Raw genomic sequence first — 20,348 nt, 5'->3', positions numbered from 1 at the left:
ACAATGTCGACATTGGAATTGGTCGATGCTACACCCGCTCATCCGTTGATCGCAATTCACTAGTACGTATTAATAATCCGCAAATATAAAGCAAAGATATTTGCAACACGAGCCAGCGCTATCGATCACTTTGCACGAAACATTCGACGCGCTGTACTTGCAACCAACGCGACGGCTGCGTTTAATCAGATTCTTTCCCTGGCCGCTGTAATACGTTCCCTTACTACTGAAATCTTAATACGGCCATTTTAGTAAGATTTATCTTACTTATTTTATATAAACGTCTCGTCAATAGTGCAATTATCTTCTAAACTCCTAAAAATATACTTATATATTTTCTTAAATAAGAAATAATTGAAAGTTAATTGATATTACTTTTATAATCTTTATAACGTAGAAGTTTTAAATAATGACATTGAAAAAATGTTTCGTTTTAACTTATTCCGGATATTCAAAATTCTCAACAAATTTGAATGAAAATTTTTGTTCAATTTAAAGACTACTTTCTACTGCTTTATAATAACGCATTTTTTTAAATCATTGAATTGTTGTGATTATATCATAGCTATAATTTTCTGAATGAAAACTATACTTAATGTAACGACAAGTTGTACGTACGGTTTTCTTTAGCAAGTTATGTTATAAGTGATACAAGAAACAGTCTCAGTTTCGAGGTTAAACAGTGAAGGTTTTCTACACAATCTACTGCATTTATATTCTAATAATCACAAATATAGATTCATGAATAATCACAAATGGTAACGGAGACGTAAGTTTAAATTGTGAGAACGAGGATAAGAGGACTTAGTCAGTGGCATTGACTAACTGCGTCGTTATCGATGTTCCCGTACGTTTTGGATTGTCTAACAAGACACGTATATTTAATATACAAACTAGAATAAGCTGCAGTTTTTATTACTTTTTTGTCCCTATTAGTGTACCTTTGTATTTAAATCATAAAGAAAACTAATACAAATAAATAAGATAAGGTATTTTTTTATTAAGTTAAATTATTAATGTACACAATATCAACTCGACAAAGATAATGTTCTATTTTTTAAAGTATAATAAAGATTTTTTTGAAAGATCTGAGCAATTTATATAAATCTAGTAATATATATATCGCAAAATTTTAAGCTTACCTCTATTAGTACATTCTATATTGAAGTCGAGAGTGTTACTAATGTACATTGAAATTGTAAGTATAATTAAAATAATGATTTATGCAATATTAATTTGAACAATTACTATCTATTATCTGTTTAGTAACTATATGTAAAATGAGTCAAATGTGAATAGGTACACAACTGAGAGCATATTAATAGAACCATCGCTTTTTGAAAGGCTACATACTAATAAGAACAAAACATTTTTATTGTTTTTAAAAACATAAAATATTAATTTTTTAGATTAGAAAATATTATAAGAAAGAAAAATATTTGAAAAATCAATATTACAAACAGACAAAATTAAAAACTACAATATTAATAATTATTTCAGTAATGAGAAAGTTGGTAAAAAGGCATACTAATAGTAATCCTAGTTAATCAGAATTTTATGTTCTTCAGATACTAAAGATAGTTTCTCTCAAGTATCAGACAATATTATCCATAGTGAGATAACCACTATCGAAACAGTTTTAATTCGCTGCGCTATTACACGCGAAGAAGATGGTAAACGAGTAGTTACATGTAGTCAGAAGGATTATCAATATTTACGCTCTTTCGATGAGCGGAGCCTCGGTCGTTCCACCTGTTTCCTTCTCGAGTGGGCCACGCTTCTCTCTGGCCTCCTCTAAACCTCTATGAGTACCAACTGCGGAGGTACTGTAGCGTAGTATCGGTGATCGCAGTAGAGCTCTCGAGCAAGAGGGTGCTCCCAACGTGGCAGGGCTCCAAATCCTCCTACGCCACCACCCTCGCCAGCCCACCAGTGACTAGAATTGTCGCCACCCTCGCCCACTCTTTGGATCGGTAGCGTACACCAAAACCCCCATCTCTCTACAACGAGGAAGAACACCCTTTTTGCTTCACTCTATCACCCGGACGAAGCTTGATCCGAAATCCCAATTTCACCGCACCATCTTCATTCAAGTTTCCATCATCCCTGATAGCTTCATTACTTAAACCTAGCAACTGCAGCTATTAAATGGCAATTATTTTGATGAAAATATAACAAAATGTTAAAACTTTTTTAAAGAAAATGAGAATAATGCTCGATAAATTTACCAGCGAAATTGGCTGAAACGTAATTACGAGTAGTACGAGTCAACAACAAAGACGGTTTATCCTAAACGTTCATTCGAACTTATTTTGAAATATCTAATATAAAATTTTTTTTATTTCTTTGTTCTTTCTTATATATATGAGTATAAAATAGCTCATGTAACGTTTAACTCGAGATATTTATTTTTAAATATTTGTTAAACAAATTTCGTACATTGTGAATTACTTTTCCAAATTTATATTACATTCTTTCAATACTACTCTTCAAAACTAATGATATATTCATATATCTTTATTTTGATTTTCGCAAATAATTTTATTTTAAAATACCTAAATATATTTTTATATAATTATCAGAAACATCATACATTTAGTTCCATTTCGGACTACGAAAAATGCTAAAGATTGTGATTATATCATGAATAATTAACGATTATCATCGAAAATATCCATTCAAAGATTTCACGAAAGCTATCTATCGATCCGTGATATCTTTCATCGGGTGGCGAACCATGCGACTCTCATAGAGATAGAAAAATCCTTTGGCAACTTTCCGGAATTGGAAACATCCTGGATTATCATCCGGTCGAGAATCGTCGTGTTTTCGTCGTAAGAGCATCACCCACTACGGAAACAGTCGAAATCACGCCAAATCATTCTACTTCAACTGACCTATTTTCTGCGGTAGTATACAAACGCGTGTATTTCTGCGACGGAACGGATTGTTGTTTTCCTTCGCATATCCACTCTAACCTGGTCTGCAACCACGTTGGCAATATCACCATCGTTTGGAAGGATAACAGTGTGACAGCCGATGCCACCGAGTGTTTTTCCATTACCGCTTCGACTAGAAAAGATTTATCTTTCTAGCGGTCCCACGGATATATCTGGCATCCTGTATTCGCGTAATGGAGCTTTAAATTTATTTCCACTTTCAGAAATGCTACTATGTACCCCAATCTATTCCAATATGAAGTCGAAGTCTGGCAGTAACTACTGAATTTTTTATACGTTCCTGTTTAGGTGTTTAAGAAATCATCGACCACGCAAAGATATTTCCAGCACGAGATACGATTATTAAATAAATGATCGTAAGTAATTGCAAACGTTTTAAAAAAGAACTAATAAGAAATATATAGATATAAAAATAATCGTAAAAAACAAAACATTATCAGTAAATATATATCAGGATTCGATTTTCGTAGAAAGATCCTTTAGTAACTTCCCATACATTTATAATAGTATTTGTAAAAGTATTTAACAAAAAAAAAATAGTAAGTTTAATTTTATTATATTAAAACAATTTTTCATACTATATGTATCGATATAAATTGATGATATAGGCAATGAAAAAGGTCAATGGTTACCCATGTTCCAATTTAAAAAAACGGAACATTTTACGTAAACAATTAGTGACTGGCAGCTGGCATATAAAGGCTGACAGAAATCGGGCACAATAGAATAGAGAGACGCGGGCAGAGAGAGAATGACGCTTCGTTCGCAAACAACCAATGCATATTTAATAGTGGACGATTATTAATACGCGCTTACGCGAGTGATTGATGAAACTACGAAACCATGCAAGCCTGAACAATTCGTGTCACGATTTATATGTTATAATGATTATAGATCTGTTCTATTTTATTGCGTTCTTAATCTTTATGAATACAAGAGCTATTTGATTATGTGCACTTCAAGAAAAGAAAGAATAAAAAGAGAATCATTTTGTATTTAATTAAAAAGAATATACTTTATTACAAAAAATCGGATTATCTTCGCGAGAAATAAAAAATAAATTCATTTTTAAATTAGTTCGAAAATGTTATATTGCCCTCTTATTTAGATTGCAAGAAAAAGATGACGCATACAAAAATTAAGCATACGTTCTTCCTTGCAATAAGCACAGCCTCTTCTTCACGTTGTAGCAAGCACTATTTCATATCACTTCATATTTCTCAGGATTCGTATTTCTATCGACCGATATTATGATGTTTAGTGAGATCACTGCATGATACATAACAAAACACATTTCCGATAGTAACTTCAAACTTAATCGGAATGGTGGCCGGTAACTCGACAGCAAAGAGGCGCGAGTGAAGACACGAGAGAACGGCATCCGGATCGACGAGCGAGCCCATCCAGTTAGCTGCAAATCGAATATTCTTCGGTAACTGTAATATCCGGTTGAGCCGCGCCGAGCATTCAAACGGCTGACTGTTCCTCGTGCTCTACCACTAGCATACCGAGTGCCATATTCCGCGTAGCAACGATACAGGAAACCGTAGCCTCGATATTAATGATTTCATCCACTCACTGGATTCGTTCGCTTTTGCTCAACGATTTATTCAAGCAGTTCTCGGGTTTTTGTTGTATAATGCTGACGTTACTAATTATATGAAGACACGTGCGGCTTGCAACATAATACTTCTTCATTTATATAAAAATATATGTTTAGACATTCCTCATAAGAGCATATTTCTGCTCAAAACAAAATGTATAAACTTACATTTAATGTGTTATATATAAATATTCTAAAGTATTCGCAATATGTACGACTTTGCAAAATTTCTAAATGTTTTTGAACATATCGTAGAAACTTTCTAATTTAGCAATTGTTTATCTTACAAAACGAATGATTAATTATAATAGTATACATAATCTACTTATAGTTTATCTGAAATTATTTATCTAAAATATAGTTGCTTTTTAAAACATTAGATATTATATTAAAGTTTAAGCTTTATATTTTTATAATAAAATTAATGAGATACATATTTACCTGTATAAAAATGCTTTATATAGAAATCATTATTTTATGTTGATTCAAAACTGATTTGTTTAAAAGAAACTATTAATACGTTTCGTGATACGTAATAAATAACAGATAGGTTATCACAAGTGCTTTTACAATGTAAAGCAAATAACTAATAGCACTGCACGTATGCGATTGTCTTAAATCTCTTCCGCAGAAATTTCCCTCTTATTATATGACATCGTACACAAACTTAAACTTTTTTCTTGTATATTAATCGAGAGCATATCTAATACGACGCGCTTGACCTTCAAATAAACTTTTTATGAAATTACTATATATTTTTCACGGTACATTTACTGAGTATCAATTATGGAAGTTTTAGATTTTTGACAATCTCTTCGGTTATTCATTGCTGTTTTATATATTTGATCCGAGTCGTGATTCCCTAGTGCATTTTCCTCTATAAATATCACAGTAATACTACAAACGTGCTGGTTAAAGTTATTAGTGTCGGAGTTAAAACACTTGGACAGTAACCGCGATGTAGAGAGTCGAGCATAGCTCGAGCGGTCACACGATACGGAGACTTTCCTGTCCGCTTCTGGATTTTAACTCCTGGCTTTTGCGCTCATAAATTCGTGTGCGCGGCGAGTGTCACGATTAATATGCGGTTGTTTCACCCCGTACGACCCCTCGTCATCTACACAACCACCACATTGCGAAATTCGCGACCATGCCGTGACAGTCACCATACTTTCAAATTACTTTCAAATTACCACTCGCCAAATAACGAAGATCCCACCACGCAATGCGAATGAAATAAACCAAATTATTACGTCGTCGCAAGAATGAATAAATTACGTACAATCTATGTATTCCCTGAATCGAAGATACATCGACAGATAAAGTTTAAGATTGCGTGATTTAATAAGAAAGCTACACATTTATTCATTATTATAAAAATGCAACGTCTTACAGAAAATACGTTTACGTTTGAATATAATATAATGTATTAATTAATATAAAGAGGAGTTGAATAATTTAATATATTATATATACATTACTGATTATTGATTGTGAGAACAAAACATCAATTATAACAAAAATATACAGCAATAAATAATTACATTAAAATAAAATATCAATAATAATATATGTATATAATAAGATGTAGATGCCTTGACAGCAATATTTTTAGATATTTTTTCGAGAGTAAATGATCGGGATGAACCTGTACCTTCGTAACATGTGAGTAGTCAAAGTCAATCGAATTATTTATAAATGAATGGTAAGATATACAAAGGTACATCGCGAAGAAATTCAACAGGAATCGATTTGCGTTCAAGGATGAATGGGACGAAGAATAGCCAAGAACAATTACGGTAAGCAAACGTTATAACCAATGTTAGATACTAGATACTAGCGTAAAACCACATGCAAGTGGTAAACACAAGGGACAGGCAGGACAGTGATAAGCAAATAAATCAATATAGCCAGGTAAACTAACAAATTGCTCTTTCTCTTGCGTGTCACACACACAAATCATATAAAGGGAGCAAACCATCGGCTCGATAATAGCAAATAAACAAATCCTCAGAATTTATAGAATGTAATTTACTCTTCATTTCAGAAATAATAAAAATAATTTTACACGGCACAAATAAGTTTAATTAGATTAATAGTAGTATACACATAAACGTGTAACTTACATAATAATTTTCATTATACATTATAAATTTAATAATTTAAATGTAATAATTTACTCGTATAATAATTAATACGTCAATCATAAAGTAGATGCGCCTCGAAAGTGACATATACTGTTGGAAATGCAATTGAAGCAAAGAAAGAAATAGTTAGAGGAACAAATTGAGTACAGATATATTGGACAAAGCCAATGCAGCGCACATACGGGTTTGCAAGTCTTGCAAATAAATCTTTGTAGATTCGAATATCACGCTTTAGATGAAACGATGCGGGTTACAATTAACTATGTCAACAGATGTACATATATACATCACAAGATACTATACCATTTAAATCAAGAATATCGCAACTTAATCTTGACTAATAGCAACGAGAGATAAGCCAGAAAAACATTATTTTCACAGTCAAGTGAGATGCATACACGGCATGTAAGTGCAATTCAGGAACTCTAATCTGTCATCGTCTCTACTATCGCGCAGTTCATCGTCCATGATAATCATCATACGTACGCATCACAGTGTCCACGAAGAAGGATTGAAGCTCTAAAAGCTTTCTTTCACATGGAGGAAATGCGACTAAGTGATGGACGATGTAAATGCCTCCCCTAATGGCGCGAGTCGACAAAATGATAAACTCGATGACTACTTGGTACGTCGTACCAAGTGACGTACACGGGGTACGGGGTCGAAGACGAGCGAAGATGACGGGGTGCGGAATCGGCAAAGAAGGGAAAACAGTTTGCGGAGGTAGCCGAGAAAGAGAAGGGAGGTTGTCGGAGGTTGTGGGTGGCTGGAGAAGAGCGGGGGTTTCTCGCGTGCAGCCTTGACATGGGCCAGGAAATCAATGGGACCTCCAACACCGATGCAAACTCGGTCAACCAAGCCGCGCAACGGCCCACGTCCATAATGTCGTGCAGTACACGCGGATGTACGCCGCTGTCGACCAGTAATCGATGCAAGATCTTGTTCTGAGGTACTGTCTTCGCGTTAACCATCGAATTTGTACATATTTAAATCAAGCGATGACATGAACCATCAATCAGCGCGCCGTTACTTCATTTAATAATAGACCAAAGATCGAAACGAGCAAATATAGATAAACGATGAAAATAAACGTGATGAACTTTGTGAAAAAAGCATGTCCCGGTTACGATCTGGATCCTTAATTAAATCGACAGAAATAAAATAAAATGAATAATAATTTAATAAGAATTCCTCCTCTTGGAATCTATTAAAGAATACTTGAACGTATCAATTAATCTCAAATAATCTATAAACAAACTTATCTTTCTGTTTATCGTCTTTTTTTTTTAATGAAAAGCCGTGCTATATCTTTTTCTGTACAGTTGACTGGCTTTATTTTTAATATATCCTATCCTTATGAGCGATACACCCGGATGATAAAATGCTTTGAAAGAAGTGCCCGCATTATCAATATCAAAACCAGCGCGGCGTGTATCAAAAAAGAAATCGGTATTCGTCATATATTCCTGAAAGTCGCGATCTCGATCCTACGTCCATCCTGTTGTCTATCGTGATGATGGCATCGGTGCCGATGGGCAGGAAATGAAACGACATTTCAAAGGAAATGTCAAACAGTCCAGTAGGCACGCCTCACTGATCAGAAACAACCACTTTATCTGCTTTCCCTGCTTGATTTCCCTACATCAGATATCAAGTAACGAAACAGATACCTACATTTCACAAATGATACTACATCGATAAATAAGTAGATTCATAATGTCAAATTATACCCAATTTGAGTTATTTTTAATCACATCTACAGGTCGCACTGTACCAAATAATATCGTTAATTTGTATAATAAAACAATTTAACGTAAGAAAATGTATTAAATTTAACTCAAATTTAGTTTATTATTTACTAAGTGCAAACGTTAATATACATGATGTTAATTTTGAAACTATAATCACAGAAATAGATTGATTTACATTCTGACATTGATGAAAGTTAAAAATGAAGTGTTATTTAATTAAATAGATTGGGTTATCATTGCTTGCTCCTTTAATATTTAACAATGTACATACATTTTATGTGTTAAAAAACTGCATGACTTCCTTACGTCGATATCTTCACAATATACGATTTAAATTGTGTGTGCTTGACTGGTTCAAAATCCAAATTTGTTAAACAGTAGCCAAAAGATAGAAAGAAAAGAAGGAATTTACAATATGAAGGAGAGATAGGAGGTATGTCGCAATTCGACACGTCAATTCGATTGACAAAGTGTTTCGTTATACGTCGACATTAATGTTATTGATGAGAAACAACGGTCGTGACAATAGAGGCCGGCCTCCGACGTAACCCACAATCGCGGCCGTGTATCTGCATGCCAGAACCTTGACGAGAGCGCGGCCAGGGCTGCCAATCAATGACGAGGACATCACCCTCGACGACTAACGTCTGCGTCCTTGATCGTCCGTTCGCCGCCGCGTCGAACGCGGCGACTAAAGCCACTACACGTTCGGAATACTTGAGGCACCGAGGTCGAGTCAGGGCTAAATTCCAGGGCTAACTAACGGTAAGGAAAGTACAATAGCATCTTCTGCAGGTGTATGAATTTAAAGGAGAAAGAGCTACATTTGCCGCGATAGAGTCAAATGGCTCGAGGACGTAAGTGCAAGCGGACAATCTATACTAGATGCTTCATGCGAACATACCGATTAATCATTGCATGCAATTGCGGACATCGATTGATAATTTCTAATGTGAATTAAATACATATGTTATGCAAATAGATTGCATCAATAGATGAATAAATATAATCTTGAAATATATAATACATATGAAATATGCATATTTGTCATGTATATATAATATTTTTAATTAAATATATATTGATGAAAAAAGTTGATCGAAATTTAAATGTCTAATGATAATTGAAAAGATGGTTAGAAAATTAATTAAAAATTTGTAAGTTTCTGTAGTAAATTTATTTCTCTTTATTGCTAATAAAAATGAAAATTTCATTCTTACAGATTTTACAGATAAGATTTAGATAAATACTGCACTAATTTCTTAATTGATCATGCGGTTAATTGATTGATCGGATATTTGTTTATTTCGATACACAAATAACGATGTCGCAACATTATAAATTTTTTATGATAATTATTAAACCATTTATTGTGTAATTCCTTACAATAATACCGACATCGAAATTAAACAGTCCCGTACGATGCACTCTTGTGAAATTACAAAAACCACGAGAAACTAGAAAAACCAACGGACCAGCGAAACATGTTTTGTAATTCAGCGCATGAATAGAATCAAGCGCTCGTGTCTGCGTGTTTGCCATATGAATGAGTATGCATCGAATTGTCGAATACGAATAAAGGATTTTTGTGTGTATGCATGTGTTCCATGTACAAACATAATAAAAGAACTTTCTAGGTCACATTAAGGTAATGCACCGCGGTTACCGAGTCGAAATTTGTCTAAAAGTTAAGTGAATGAAAAAACAAGCACGAAAAACCAACGAGCTGAATTTGAATAAAAAAAACTAGTGAGCATCTTCTAGTAGTGAGTAATTTACATATGATCATCTCGAGAAGATGAACATTCGTATGATGTTGCGAGCGACTTCGATGTTTATTCACCAAATATTTTACCATTAGTAGAAGATATTTCACAAATTCTATAATGAATTATTTTTCTGTAATATACATAATAATCATTTTTATATTCTATAATTCTATAATATTTTTCTAAAATAAATCATAAATAAATTCTTCTCAATAATTATTTAACAAAGCGTGTTATATAGAGCTCGTCAAAAAATACGTTACCAGTTACTTTTTAAATCAATGTGAAATATTTTCACAATAAAATCTTAAATTATATTTTTTACTGGTAACTAAGGTGACCAAATAAAATTGATATTAAAAATGTATAATATGTTAGCTATTGTGTTCATATATAATTTAATTTATTAAATTTTAATTTTAATGGAAAATATCTACAGAAGTATTACGTTCTGGAATTTGTTATTAGAATATTTGCGGTCATGGTCATGGAACGCGCTGAATATTTCAAGATGATGTTATAAAACATGCCCATCGTCAACATGCCACATTGTTTGCACAAATGTCGTTCTTAATAGATTCGTGACTCTCAGATCTATCCCTAACTAATCTCACTCATCGTGCCAATAACAACCATAAACTATAAATACAAAATTGCGGCATAATCTCGCATCTTCGAGCGCCGGTGATTATATCCCACGCAACTTCACACATCGATTGCATCCTGTGTCAAGGTTATTTACTTTTATTCTTCCGACGCGCATTATGAATTTCTGATCAGCGTTGGGACACGTGCCCCAAGTCGATGAGAAATATTTATAACGTTATCGACCGTATTTCCGCGATGAGCGATCGAGCTAGTAAACGAAGTGCATATCATTTGTAATTACCAATTAGAAATTCGTAATTTATAATAACGCAAATTATTAATGCCATCAAACGGATGCTGCTTTTTCTAATAGAGACATCACGACAGAACATTAACGAACATTTACTGAAAACATATAATTCACGACCGAAATAAAAAGAGATTTCACGATCATCTTCGTAATGGCTCAAGCAATCATATAATTGGATAAAATCCTGCAATAGAAAATTGATAATTTCTTCGCTGGCAAATACGCAATTATTGACCCGTATTTACGTGGACCTCTTTCGAGTCAAGACGTATATAGCCGGCTGAAAAAAGCACCGACGATGTCGGTGCCGACGGCAAACCCTCCCGTGTATAAAAAGCCATTGCAATCACGCGGTGTACTGGCACGCTAATGGGGCATTGATATAATTAACTACTATACCTGCACGCTCTTATCGAACCCAGCTCGTACGTCGCTGAAGCCGCCGCCGTCGCTGTCGCCACGAACGCATGCCTGGAACAAAAATAGCATCGTTGTATACCTATCTACTGTGCTCCGAGTATCGCGCGTATTCTCTTGGCTAAAGGTGAACCTGATATCACATTTAGCGTCTGAGACGGATTAAATTTAATTTTCGGTTAAATTCAATTTTCATTTAATTCATTTTTTTAATATAATATGTAAGAAATCAATAATAAATGACATTTATAATCCCCATCATTTTACATTTGTCTCCTGAATTTTTAATTTTTTCAATATTGATTTATTATTAGTTTTAAGTACGATTGGATTTGGCAGATTACAAAGTATAAGACTTCATAAGATTGCATAGTTAATTAATTCTAAAAAATGTAATAGTATCTTTTTTAACATCAGAAATGTATCAAAGTATAATTCAATTTCAATAAAGTATCATTAAGAGTCAATCAATTCAGCTTGAAAAGGAAAAATCGAATCTACATTTTTATTTTTCAATCATCTTCATAATTTAAAACTTTTATTCAAGATCAATTGTATTAAACGTAATATTGCAAATTGTAAAATTATGTAACAAATTAAATTTACCAAAGAATTTATAATAATTTATAATAAAGCAGCTCAAATGTCTAAAACATTTTATATATGAAACACGCAAGACACAACCGACGTTTACGCGCACGCTCGTGCGCACGCAATTCTCTCATTTTCGCGGATTTCTGCTTCTTGATTTGCGTCAATGTGCATTACGTCTTCGCGCGGGAGCTGTATTTTTATTTAACCCAGAACGAAGTGAGCACGTCGGGCGAAAGTATTGCGTCTATAATGATGGCGAGGGAAGTGGATGGAAGGATATCATGAGCGCGCACAAGCCGGGTAAAATCGAGAAGCAGAATATATGAGAGAGAAAAATATCTCCGAGGATTGGATACGTGCGTAAAGAGAGAACGTCGAATTAAGGGCTAAACGGAATTTTACGCGCGAATTTGCAGGAGTTTCTCATATTTTCTGACGTATCCGCAATATGCCCGGCTTTAGCACACTAGAAATACACTTCACTTTTTCATCATCCAAAACATGCACCACGCCCATGTTCGAGGATATACGTATGCAGGAGTAATCTCCTCCGTGTGCCAAAAACAGCATATATCAATGCGAGATAGAAATATAAATACGTATAAATTGAGAAATTTTGAAATATTTCTCATTTATCATTTTTCATCATGAAAAATCATCTACAAAATTGCAATTTTGCTAATCACTTCTCTAATGTTACAATCTCTTTATCGTTCGTAAAACAAAGTAAGGAAACTGTCGTCCTGTGTCCACATTATGTATTACGTATCTGACTAATCACGTTTTAAAAACATAAATAGTATCAGCCAACATTTAGAAAAAACTTATATATTTTAAACTAAATATATATAAGAGATAAAAATATAGGATTGCTTTGTAGTATGAATTTATTAATTTATCGCTGTTATTTAGAATATAATTACCTTATTGCTGAAATAACTTCCATAATTTTTTGTTAAATGTAACTTACTCACTGCTTCTCGTTTCTATTTGTTCTCTAGCATTATATTCTATAATATTTTGCGAATTTGTGAATAGATTCAAAATTTTCCTTAGTCTCCTACGCCAGATTTTAGCATACTTTTCGAGGTGCACCAAAAGTTCGCGTGCACCTGATCCAAGATTGACTCACATACCTTGAGTAGAAACAGCACGATACCAACGACGACGTGCCGACCTTACTTTATTATCAGCCATCATAAGTACGCCTGCACGCAGGTTGAATTTTCTCTCTCGTGACTTTTTCCCTCCCTCATAAATTCAGTGAACGAAATGCTAATGTATGTTAATGTTAAATCGATGCCATTCGCGCAGTTGCGAATCGATATATGCAGGTGGTCGATTAAACACGCAGTGTACAGGTCATAGATCCGCTGTTGATCCTAAAAATACAAAGGCAACAAACGATGCGCGAGCACATATCCCACCTCGTTCCACTGCACTTGATTAAAAGCAATTTTCGGATCCATCCACGTGTTGACGTGATTAATTTCGCGTCCGATAGATGAACGAATCTCGCATGGGCATTAAGTACAACGAAGAAATCAGAGTAATCCGCGCGTTGGCCACTGCCGCACGTGTGACTTCAATTCCCTCGTACGAAACTCGGAAGTTCACGTCTACATGGAAATCAAAAGCCGAGCCTTGTCAAACAAAGCTTGAATATTCATGATTAATATTTGAATATTACAAACTGCAGTTGCGGGAATAGGATGGAAGGGAGCTCTTTACTAGTCCTAGAATGTTGAATGGTTACCGCTTAACATTAATATACTTTTAAACATATGAGAAAGAGAGAGAGAAAGAGAAGGAGAGAATTACATGCTGCTAGATAGAACATAATATACTATTAATAATGAGCAATTTACATAAACTTCATTTACCATAATTATAAGATAATGTCGCTGCATTGTACTGACGGAAAATTGGTATGCGTTAAGGCTATGTTTGGAATTAAGTCTATGTATTTTCGTTGTGGTACGATATTTTCTATTTTAGTTAAGGATGTATCAAACCATTTCACACTTGAATAAATTTCTTTGAAACGTATAATGTTTTCGCAACTATTCTTTTAATATATTTGATAATATCAAAAAGCAAAATCAACGAAATCGGACTATAATTAATTTCTAAGTAGTAATTAATATTCAAATATAAATGTATATTTATATATGAATTTAAAAATAAAGTTTTCTTTATTTATAGTATATTTATAGTATGCACCTTCTGTTAATCCTATAATGCTTACATAAAATTATTTTTTGTATGAGTAATTGTATTTTAAATTCTTAAATGTATATTATAAAAGAAATGATCTTGATAATATATATAAGTTTACCGCATAGTAAGAAATATATGCGAACAATGAATAAATGCATTTGCATGATACCTATACTTTCAAAACGATATTTGGTTTATCGATAATTCGCGTTGAACAATCTAGAAATAGTTCATGGAAAAGTTAAAATACTTGTTCGTCAAGAACTATTCTCGTTGCTCAGTTCGAAGCTCTGTCTCACGAAATCTTCAACAATATTCGCAATCTATCTAACCTCTATCTAGCTGAAAACCATTTTGATAACCGGATCGAACTTGCGCGGATGTTAGATACGATAGAGAAGTCGGAGTAATCCAAGCCGTTAGTTCCGCATGTAAAGCAGCTGCGTACTCGTATTAGTGCTATTGCACTTGTACATATAATACGCTTGTAACGTATTGTAAATCGAAACTTAAACTACATACCTACTACAGAATAATGTAATCGATATATACATATTACTTTAGTTAACTATTATACTGTTTTGGAATAAATAAATATAATAAATAATGGTTATAATAAAAATTACACCATAAAATTTTTTTACAATATATATCTAATATTTGTAGAATCTTAACTAAGTCAGCAGCCAGATTACATTAATATTTCGGTTTACCATTTAATTTACAAAACAGAGCAGATTTAAAAATCATTATATATTTAGAAAAAATGAAAATTTTATATATATATATATATATATATATATATATATATATATACACACATATGTATTATATATACGTGTATATGTACAATATCAATGTAATATTTAGTATATAATTAAATTACATTATAAATTATTTAAAAAAGTGCATTTTTCCTATTTAATAATCATGAATTCATGTATTATATTAAAATATTAACGTAATAACTAATTTAATTCTTGTTAATATCTTAATAATGTGATTTCTCAACCACCCTATTCGCAAAGCACGTCCTGTAACATGGTTAATTCCTTATCCACGTCCGGTAGCCGGATATAACTCGTTGGACACAACGGAGAAATCAGAGTAATCCTACATCGCGTATAGAACTCTGCCGTGTTCGTGTACTTCGATCCTCACACGTGCATATAGACGGTTGTACATATATCTCATACCGAAATCGGAGTGTTATTAAGCACAGCTCGAATATTCATGATCGATATCCGGCGCTCTTTAATTAATGTCTGGATAATATAGCTTGCAAGCGACTCACTTGAGATATCCCACCTCACATGCTTTAATTATAAAATCACGAACACGAATCGATCGTTTACCGTTGTAATATATGGTATTAGGAAATGCTAAATATAACTTCGTTAAAATAAGGTAGAAAAAAATTTAAATTTCGTGGTAACTAAAATTAAAGTTCTACGGCCACGTACATTATATTCTAAGATATAACTAAATTTCTGCTCGCACATGAAACTCTTTTAATTTAAATCGATTAAAAATAAAGCATTTAATTGGAAGATAAATATTCTTGTATAAGTGTTCCCGTAAAAATGATAATAATATAATTATCTCTTTCTCATTGTCATCGTCGTCACACACTCCTCTTCTGTTTCCAAATGAAAAAGTTATCTATAGTTTTTCAAACATGAGAAACTATTTGGAAACTTCGAACATTACTTAAAAGCTGTCGGTAATCTCAAATCCGCCGAACTAAAAACCATTGGCATATGCCACAAGATTTCCGAGTAACACGATTAATGGCTCATCCACATCCGCTAACCGAATGGCGACTGTGGAGGTACAACGGAGAAATCGGAGTAATCCGGTATAATAAGTCGGTCGCAGCCGCGCTGAATCTCGGTTCTGCCTGTGTATGTTCTTCCATGTTCACCAGACAGCCCATCGGCGTGTAAGTATTCTTGTCTGTGAACACGGACACGTATGGACGTGCACCGCGATTACGTCGGCGGCGGCATTATCGGAAAGTGCATTACTGACGCCTGCCCTCGCGCGGATCTCTATCCCTGTACGCGAGATGCACTCAGCATGAGCACGTTAAACGGCCCCTTACCTCCTGATCGGGACTCAACGAGATCAGCCCGGAAGGTATTGCCGACGTTGCGATGATGCAGATAGGTAGCTACAGATAGTTCGTTGTACAGGAAAGTTCGTTGTATATATGTAACCAGAAATCTCTACGCTTGAACGGTAATGTTAGTGCAATCTATAATGAGAGAGAGAGAGAGAGAGAGCTTTTACAACATAAATATTTGCAAAGTTACTTTATACATTTTAAATATGTTTACGAGGCAAACTAATTAATATACATACAAAGATTTATTGTAAAATAAACATCTTATGTAATCTCGTTTGGTTCATAAACAAAAAATTAAAAAGACACTCCACGAACCGAGAAACTGCAAGATTTATCAAACATAATGCATGCATGTGTCATTCAACAAAAGAATAGATAAAAGAAGAAAAGTGAGATTATGTAATAAGCATTGTTAACCTTTACAGAATGGGAAAGCCATTATATAGTATCGCTAAAATTTGATCATATTTGATCATATTTCGAGATAAGAAATACAATAAAATAATAAATTATAACAAATCTTATTCAAGGAAAAACTGTAAGACTTTAAAAATAGATTCCCGTCCTCTAAAGGTTAAATATTATGCATCTCCGGCGAGATTATCTTTCAAAGTATGTTTACTATAACGTTATCTTGAGAGAAAGAGAGAGAGAGAGGGGGGGGGGGAGCGGGAGCAGAGCTCTTTACCATAAACGAATTAAAAGATTAACATCACAGATATCTGACTTGAAAGGTATAACGCGAATTTCGCGCAAGACTTCACACGAGGACACTAATGACTGTTTTTGGTAACATATAAAACGGATGTAGGAGTAAATGCGGTACAAAAGAATCGGTGAAAGGGGATCTAAAGCTATACGGTTATCACAAACGCAGATCTCCATTGCGTGCTAGATTTATATTATAGGTAACTGCAGGTAATTGCAGGACTATGTTTATCGGGAGCCTGCTGATACGCAGTGCTTTGCCTTTTCCTTTCACTAAACAATAAAATGACATTAAGAGAAATTCCAAAGAATATTTAAATCTTACAATAAATTAATTACATTCAAAGGGCGTTGTCCCATATCTCAATTGTAACAAAATTAAATTATTTTAAATTGTTCATTTTTGTATTAATCTTATAATTATCTTTATATTTTTCATATTCTTTTTTTAATTATTCAACGATAATTGTATACCTTCTTTTAATAACGAAATAATTTCTAATTATTTTATCTTATTTACTGTATATATCTAAATATAAAAGATATCTTCAAGTTCTCCATTTCAAAATCTTTAATCATTTTTTTCTTAGAGGAAATACTCAGACATAAATGTCTTGCAGCTTGATAACTTTTTAGATTTAAATATTCAGATTTAAATATATTGGTAACTGTGTTGCAATGATATATAAATTGATATTGAAAAGCTTTCACTTATCGCAAACTGAAATATCCGAGACGAAGCGAAGACGCAGCGATCGTTCGAGTCGATTTCATTTTGCCAGTACATCCTGGCACGAAGGTAAAGGCATCGCGTTTCCAAGAGTCGAACTCGTGATTGGCAGATCGACGTAAGCCGCGTTCGTGTCGGGGCCGCCCCTGCTGGCGTGGAATACGATAAAGCGTAACTTTATGACAAGGTCTTGGTACACCATTCACGTGAAACTGCAGCGCAAATAGCTTGAACTTTGCAAGACGCGTTCGAATGTCTCTATGATGGGAATCACAATGAATTCCTTACAAGGACCATTGTGCCATGCATGTATTTTTTCAAAAAGCATTTCAACAATCTAACACATTCACTTATACTTCCACTTATTCATCGCCGAAGAGCAATTTTTATCTTAAAAACTGCAATTACATTTAGCAATTATTTAAGTAAAAAAATAAATTAATGTTGAACATTCTGCAGAATTTAACTTTCAGATACTTGTGTAAATTAAGTTTAATAATTTAATATTAATAGTTGCAATCATAATGACAAAAAAATATCTTTTATAAAGAAATAAAAAATTTAATTAATTTGCAAAATGGGATTTTACATTATATTCCCCGCGCGCATATTTTCTCTTTCTCTCTCTTTCTAGATTATCATTGAAATATTAATTCGACGTTCTGATGAAGTTTTAAACAATGGCATTTCTCGAATAAATTTTTTCATGATAAAATAATCTGCGCTGCTATAATAATATTTTATTAAAAACAATTCTGAAGAATGCTTTAAATTTAGAAAAATTAAATCCCCTTGCCACGTACAATATTCGTACGTGCAATTTAGTTCGTGAAATTATTACAGAGCTTTTGTAAAGAAGAATTGCAATTTCCGTTTACTGCTTATTGCTTATCGATCGCGTACCTTTACCAATCCCCGACAAAATCATCGCGATTTTGCGTGTCCAGCTTGCGTTACAAAGCCTCGTGCATCGTTATCGCCAATAACAGTTGTCCGCTTCTACCATCGATTTGCCGCGTGCTATCCTTACTTCAATATCACTCGAATCGAATGTTCTCTGCGATACGTTTTACACGACAACAAGATTTACGAGCGCTCAATTTTCTGTTGCCAAAATCGTCATCGAGCAAACGTTAGTTCTCACCACGATTTCCAAGATGTTTTCTTATAGCGTTTTCTCTTGGTTGCACTACCACTCACTAGTGCAACAATCAGACATGTAGCATGTTTCTTTGGCTGATGGTAGGCGAACTCAGCATAACTTCAGTATAATGTGTTTCCGTGGCTATAGTGTAGTGCAAATTTTATGTACAAAGTGGGGTTTTGCTACACGATCTCAAAAAGATGGTATAGAGCTAGTGTGACATTAAAAATTTGAAAATGGAAGTCAACCGGCAGCAGAATTAAACACGATAGCATGAAGTAGCGTACATCATGGCGTATATACATTTGTGTAGTGCAGCACTTACACGCAACTGGTGTTAGTGTGAGGTTACACTCAGTGTATCCCAAGAGAAAACGCTATTAATTTCATATTTTTGCTACACCAGTATTAAGATAATTTGTCGTGCATTAAAAATTAATATATGGAAAAAATAGATTGAGTGCTTTAGCAAAACTATAGTTTGCTGGGTTCAATTATATAAAATTTCATTTATATAAAATTCGATGATTTAACAAAGAAATTATGTCTCTAAGCAATTATCAGTATGCTAATTCTTTGCTATAATAAAAAATGTTAATATAATAAATTTTCTTCATTACAATAACAAAAGTATCTTAGCTAGCATGTTTTGTTAAAAAAATTTTTCATCTATACATTGAATTGATTCTCATAAAAAATTATTTTTGCTGTATTAATAAAGTTGCTAATATAATAAATATGACAAATAAATATATTACCTCTAATCGCTTATTTTATCTAGCTGTACAATTTTGCCTACTTTAACATACAAAACTTGTCCGTATATACTATTACGACTATAGATTTGCTGAATCGATGAAATTTTTAGTTATTTTAATAAATTTTTTTCATGCATTAATTATTTTAATGCGAAAATATAATATAAAAATATATTGAATTTACTAATTATCCAATGAAATCGACAATTTTCGCTAAATACATTATACTAAATATATAATAACATTATATCTATTATTAAAACATTTATTAATACGTCCCAATAATGACACAGTTTGTTTTCCAGCATTGTTACCGTATTTAATTGTTTGAATATCTATATTTATTTTCCAATAAATAAGCAAACAGTGAGAGGAAATTTAAAAACGAGATTCCCTATTTTATCTTTAAAATGACTCTAGAATAAACAGAAGAAAAATACTGTTACCTAAACAAAAAATTATATTTACCGCAAGGTTGCTTCGTCGGTGCCTGATGCCTCTCCCAGATCTCCTCCTCCTCT

At 33.4% G+C, this 20,348-nt stretch overlaps 2 protein-coding genes across 42 annotated transcripts in view; one reads left to right on the top strand and one right to left on the bottom strand.

The window, feature by feature from the left end:
- LOC105149352 (adenosine receptor A3) overlaps positions 1-20,348 on the bottom strand; it is a 457,094-nt gene that overhangs the window by 208,553 nt on the left and 228,193 nt on the right. For 16 of the 21 annotated variants that reach the window (XR_015547608.1, XR_015547611.1, XM_087414053.1 and 13 more), the window contains one exon: positions 11,528-11,599. Coding sequence is in view for 17 of the 21 variants with exons in the window: in XM_087414053.1 (XP_087270179.1) it covers positions 11,528-11,599 (72 nt within the window). In the remaining 4 variants the exon portion in view is untranslated. Of the gene's footprint in view, positions 1-4,312; positions 4,372-9,130; positions 9,221-9,615; positions 10,954-11,511; positions 11,600-20,348 lie in introns of those variants that run through there. The other 5 variants (XM_087414063.1, XM_087414062.1, XM_087414057.1 and 2 more) reach the window with 5 other exon arrangements.
- Positions 1-20,348, top strand: part of Rdl (Resistant to dieldrin) — an 83,391-nt gene that overhangs the window by 2,544 nt on the left and 60,499 nt on the right. The gene's annotated exons all lie outside the window — the stretch shown is intronic.

This window comes from Acromyrmex echinatior, chromosome 15 (assembly GCF_024713525.1).
Source record: "Acromyrmex echinatior isolate Ae372 chromosome 15, ASM2471352v2, whole genome shotgun sequence".
In the NCBI taxonomy this organism is placed as follows: Eukaryota; Metazoa; Arthropoda; class Insecta; order Hymenoptera; family Formicidae; genus Acromyrmex; species Acromyrmex echinatior.
Note: the sequence above shows the minus strand (reverse complement) of the source record. Positions and strands in the feature narration are given on the sequence as shown.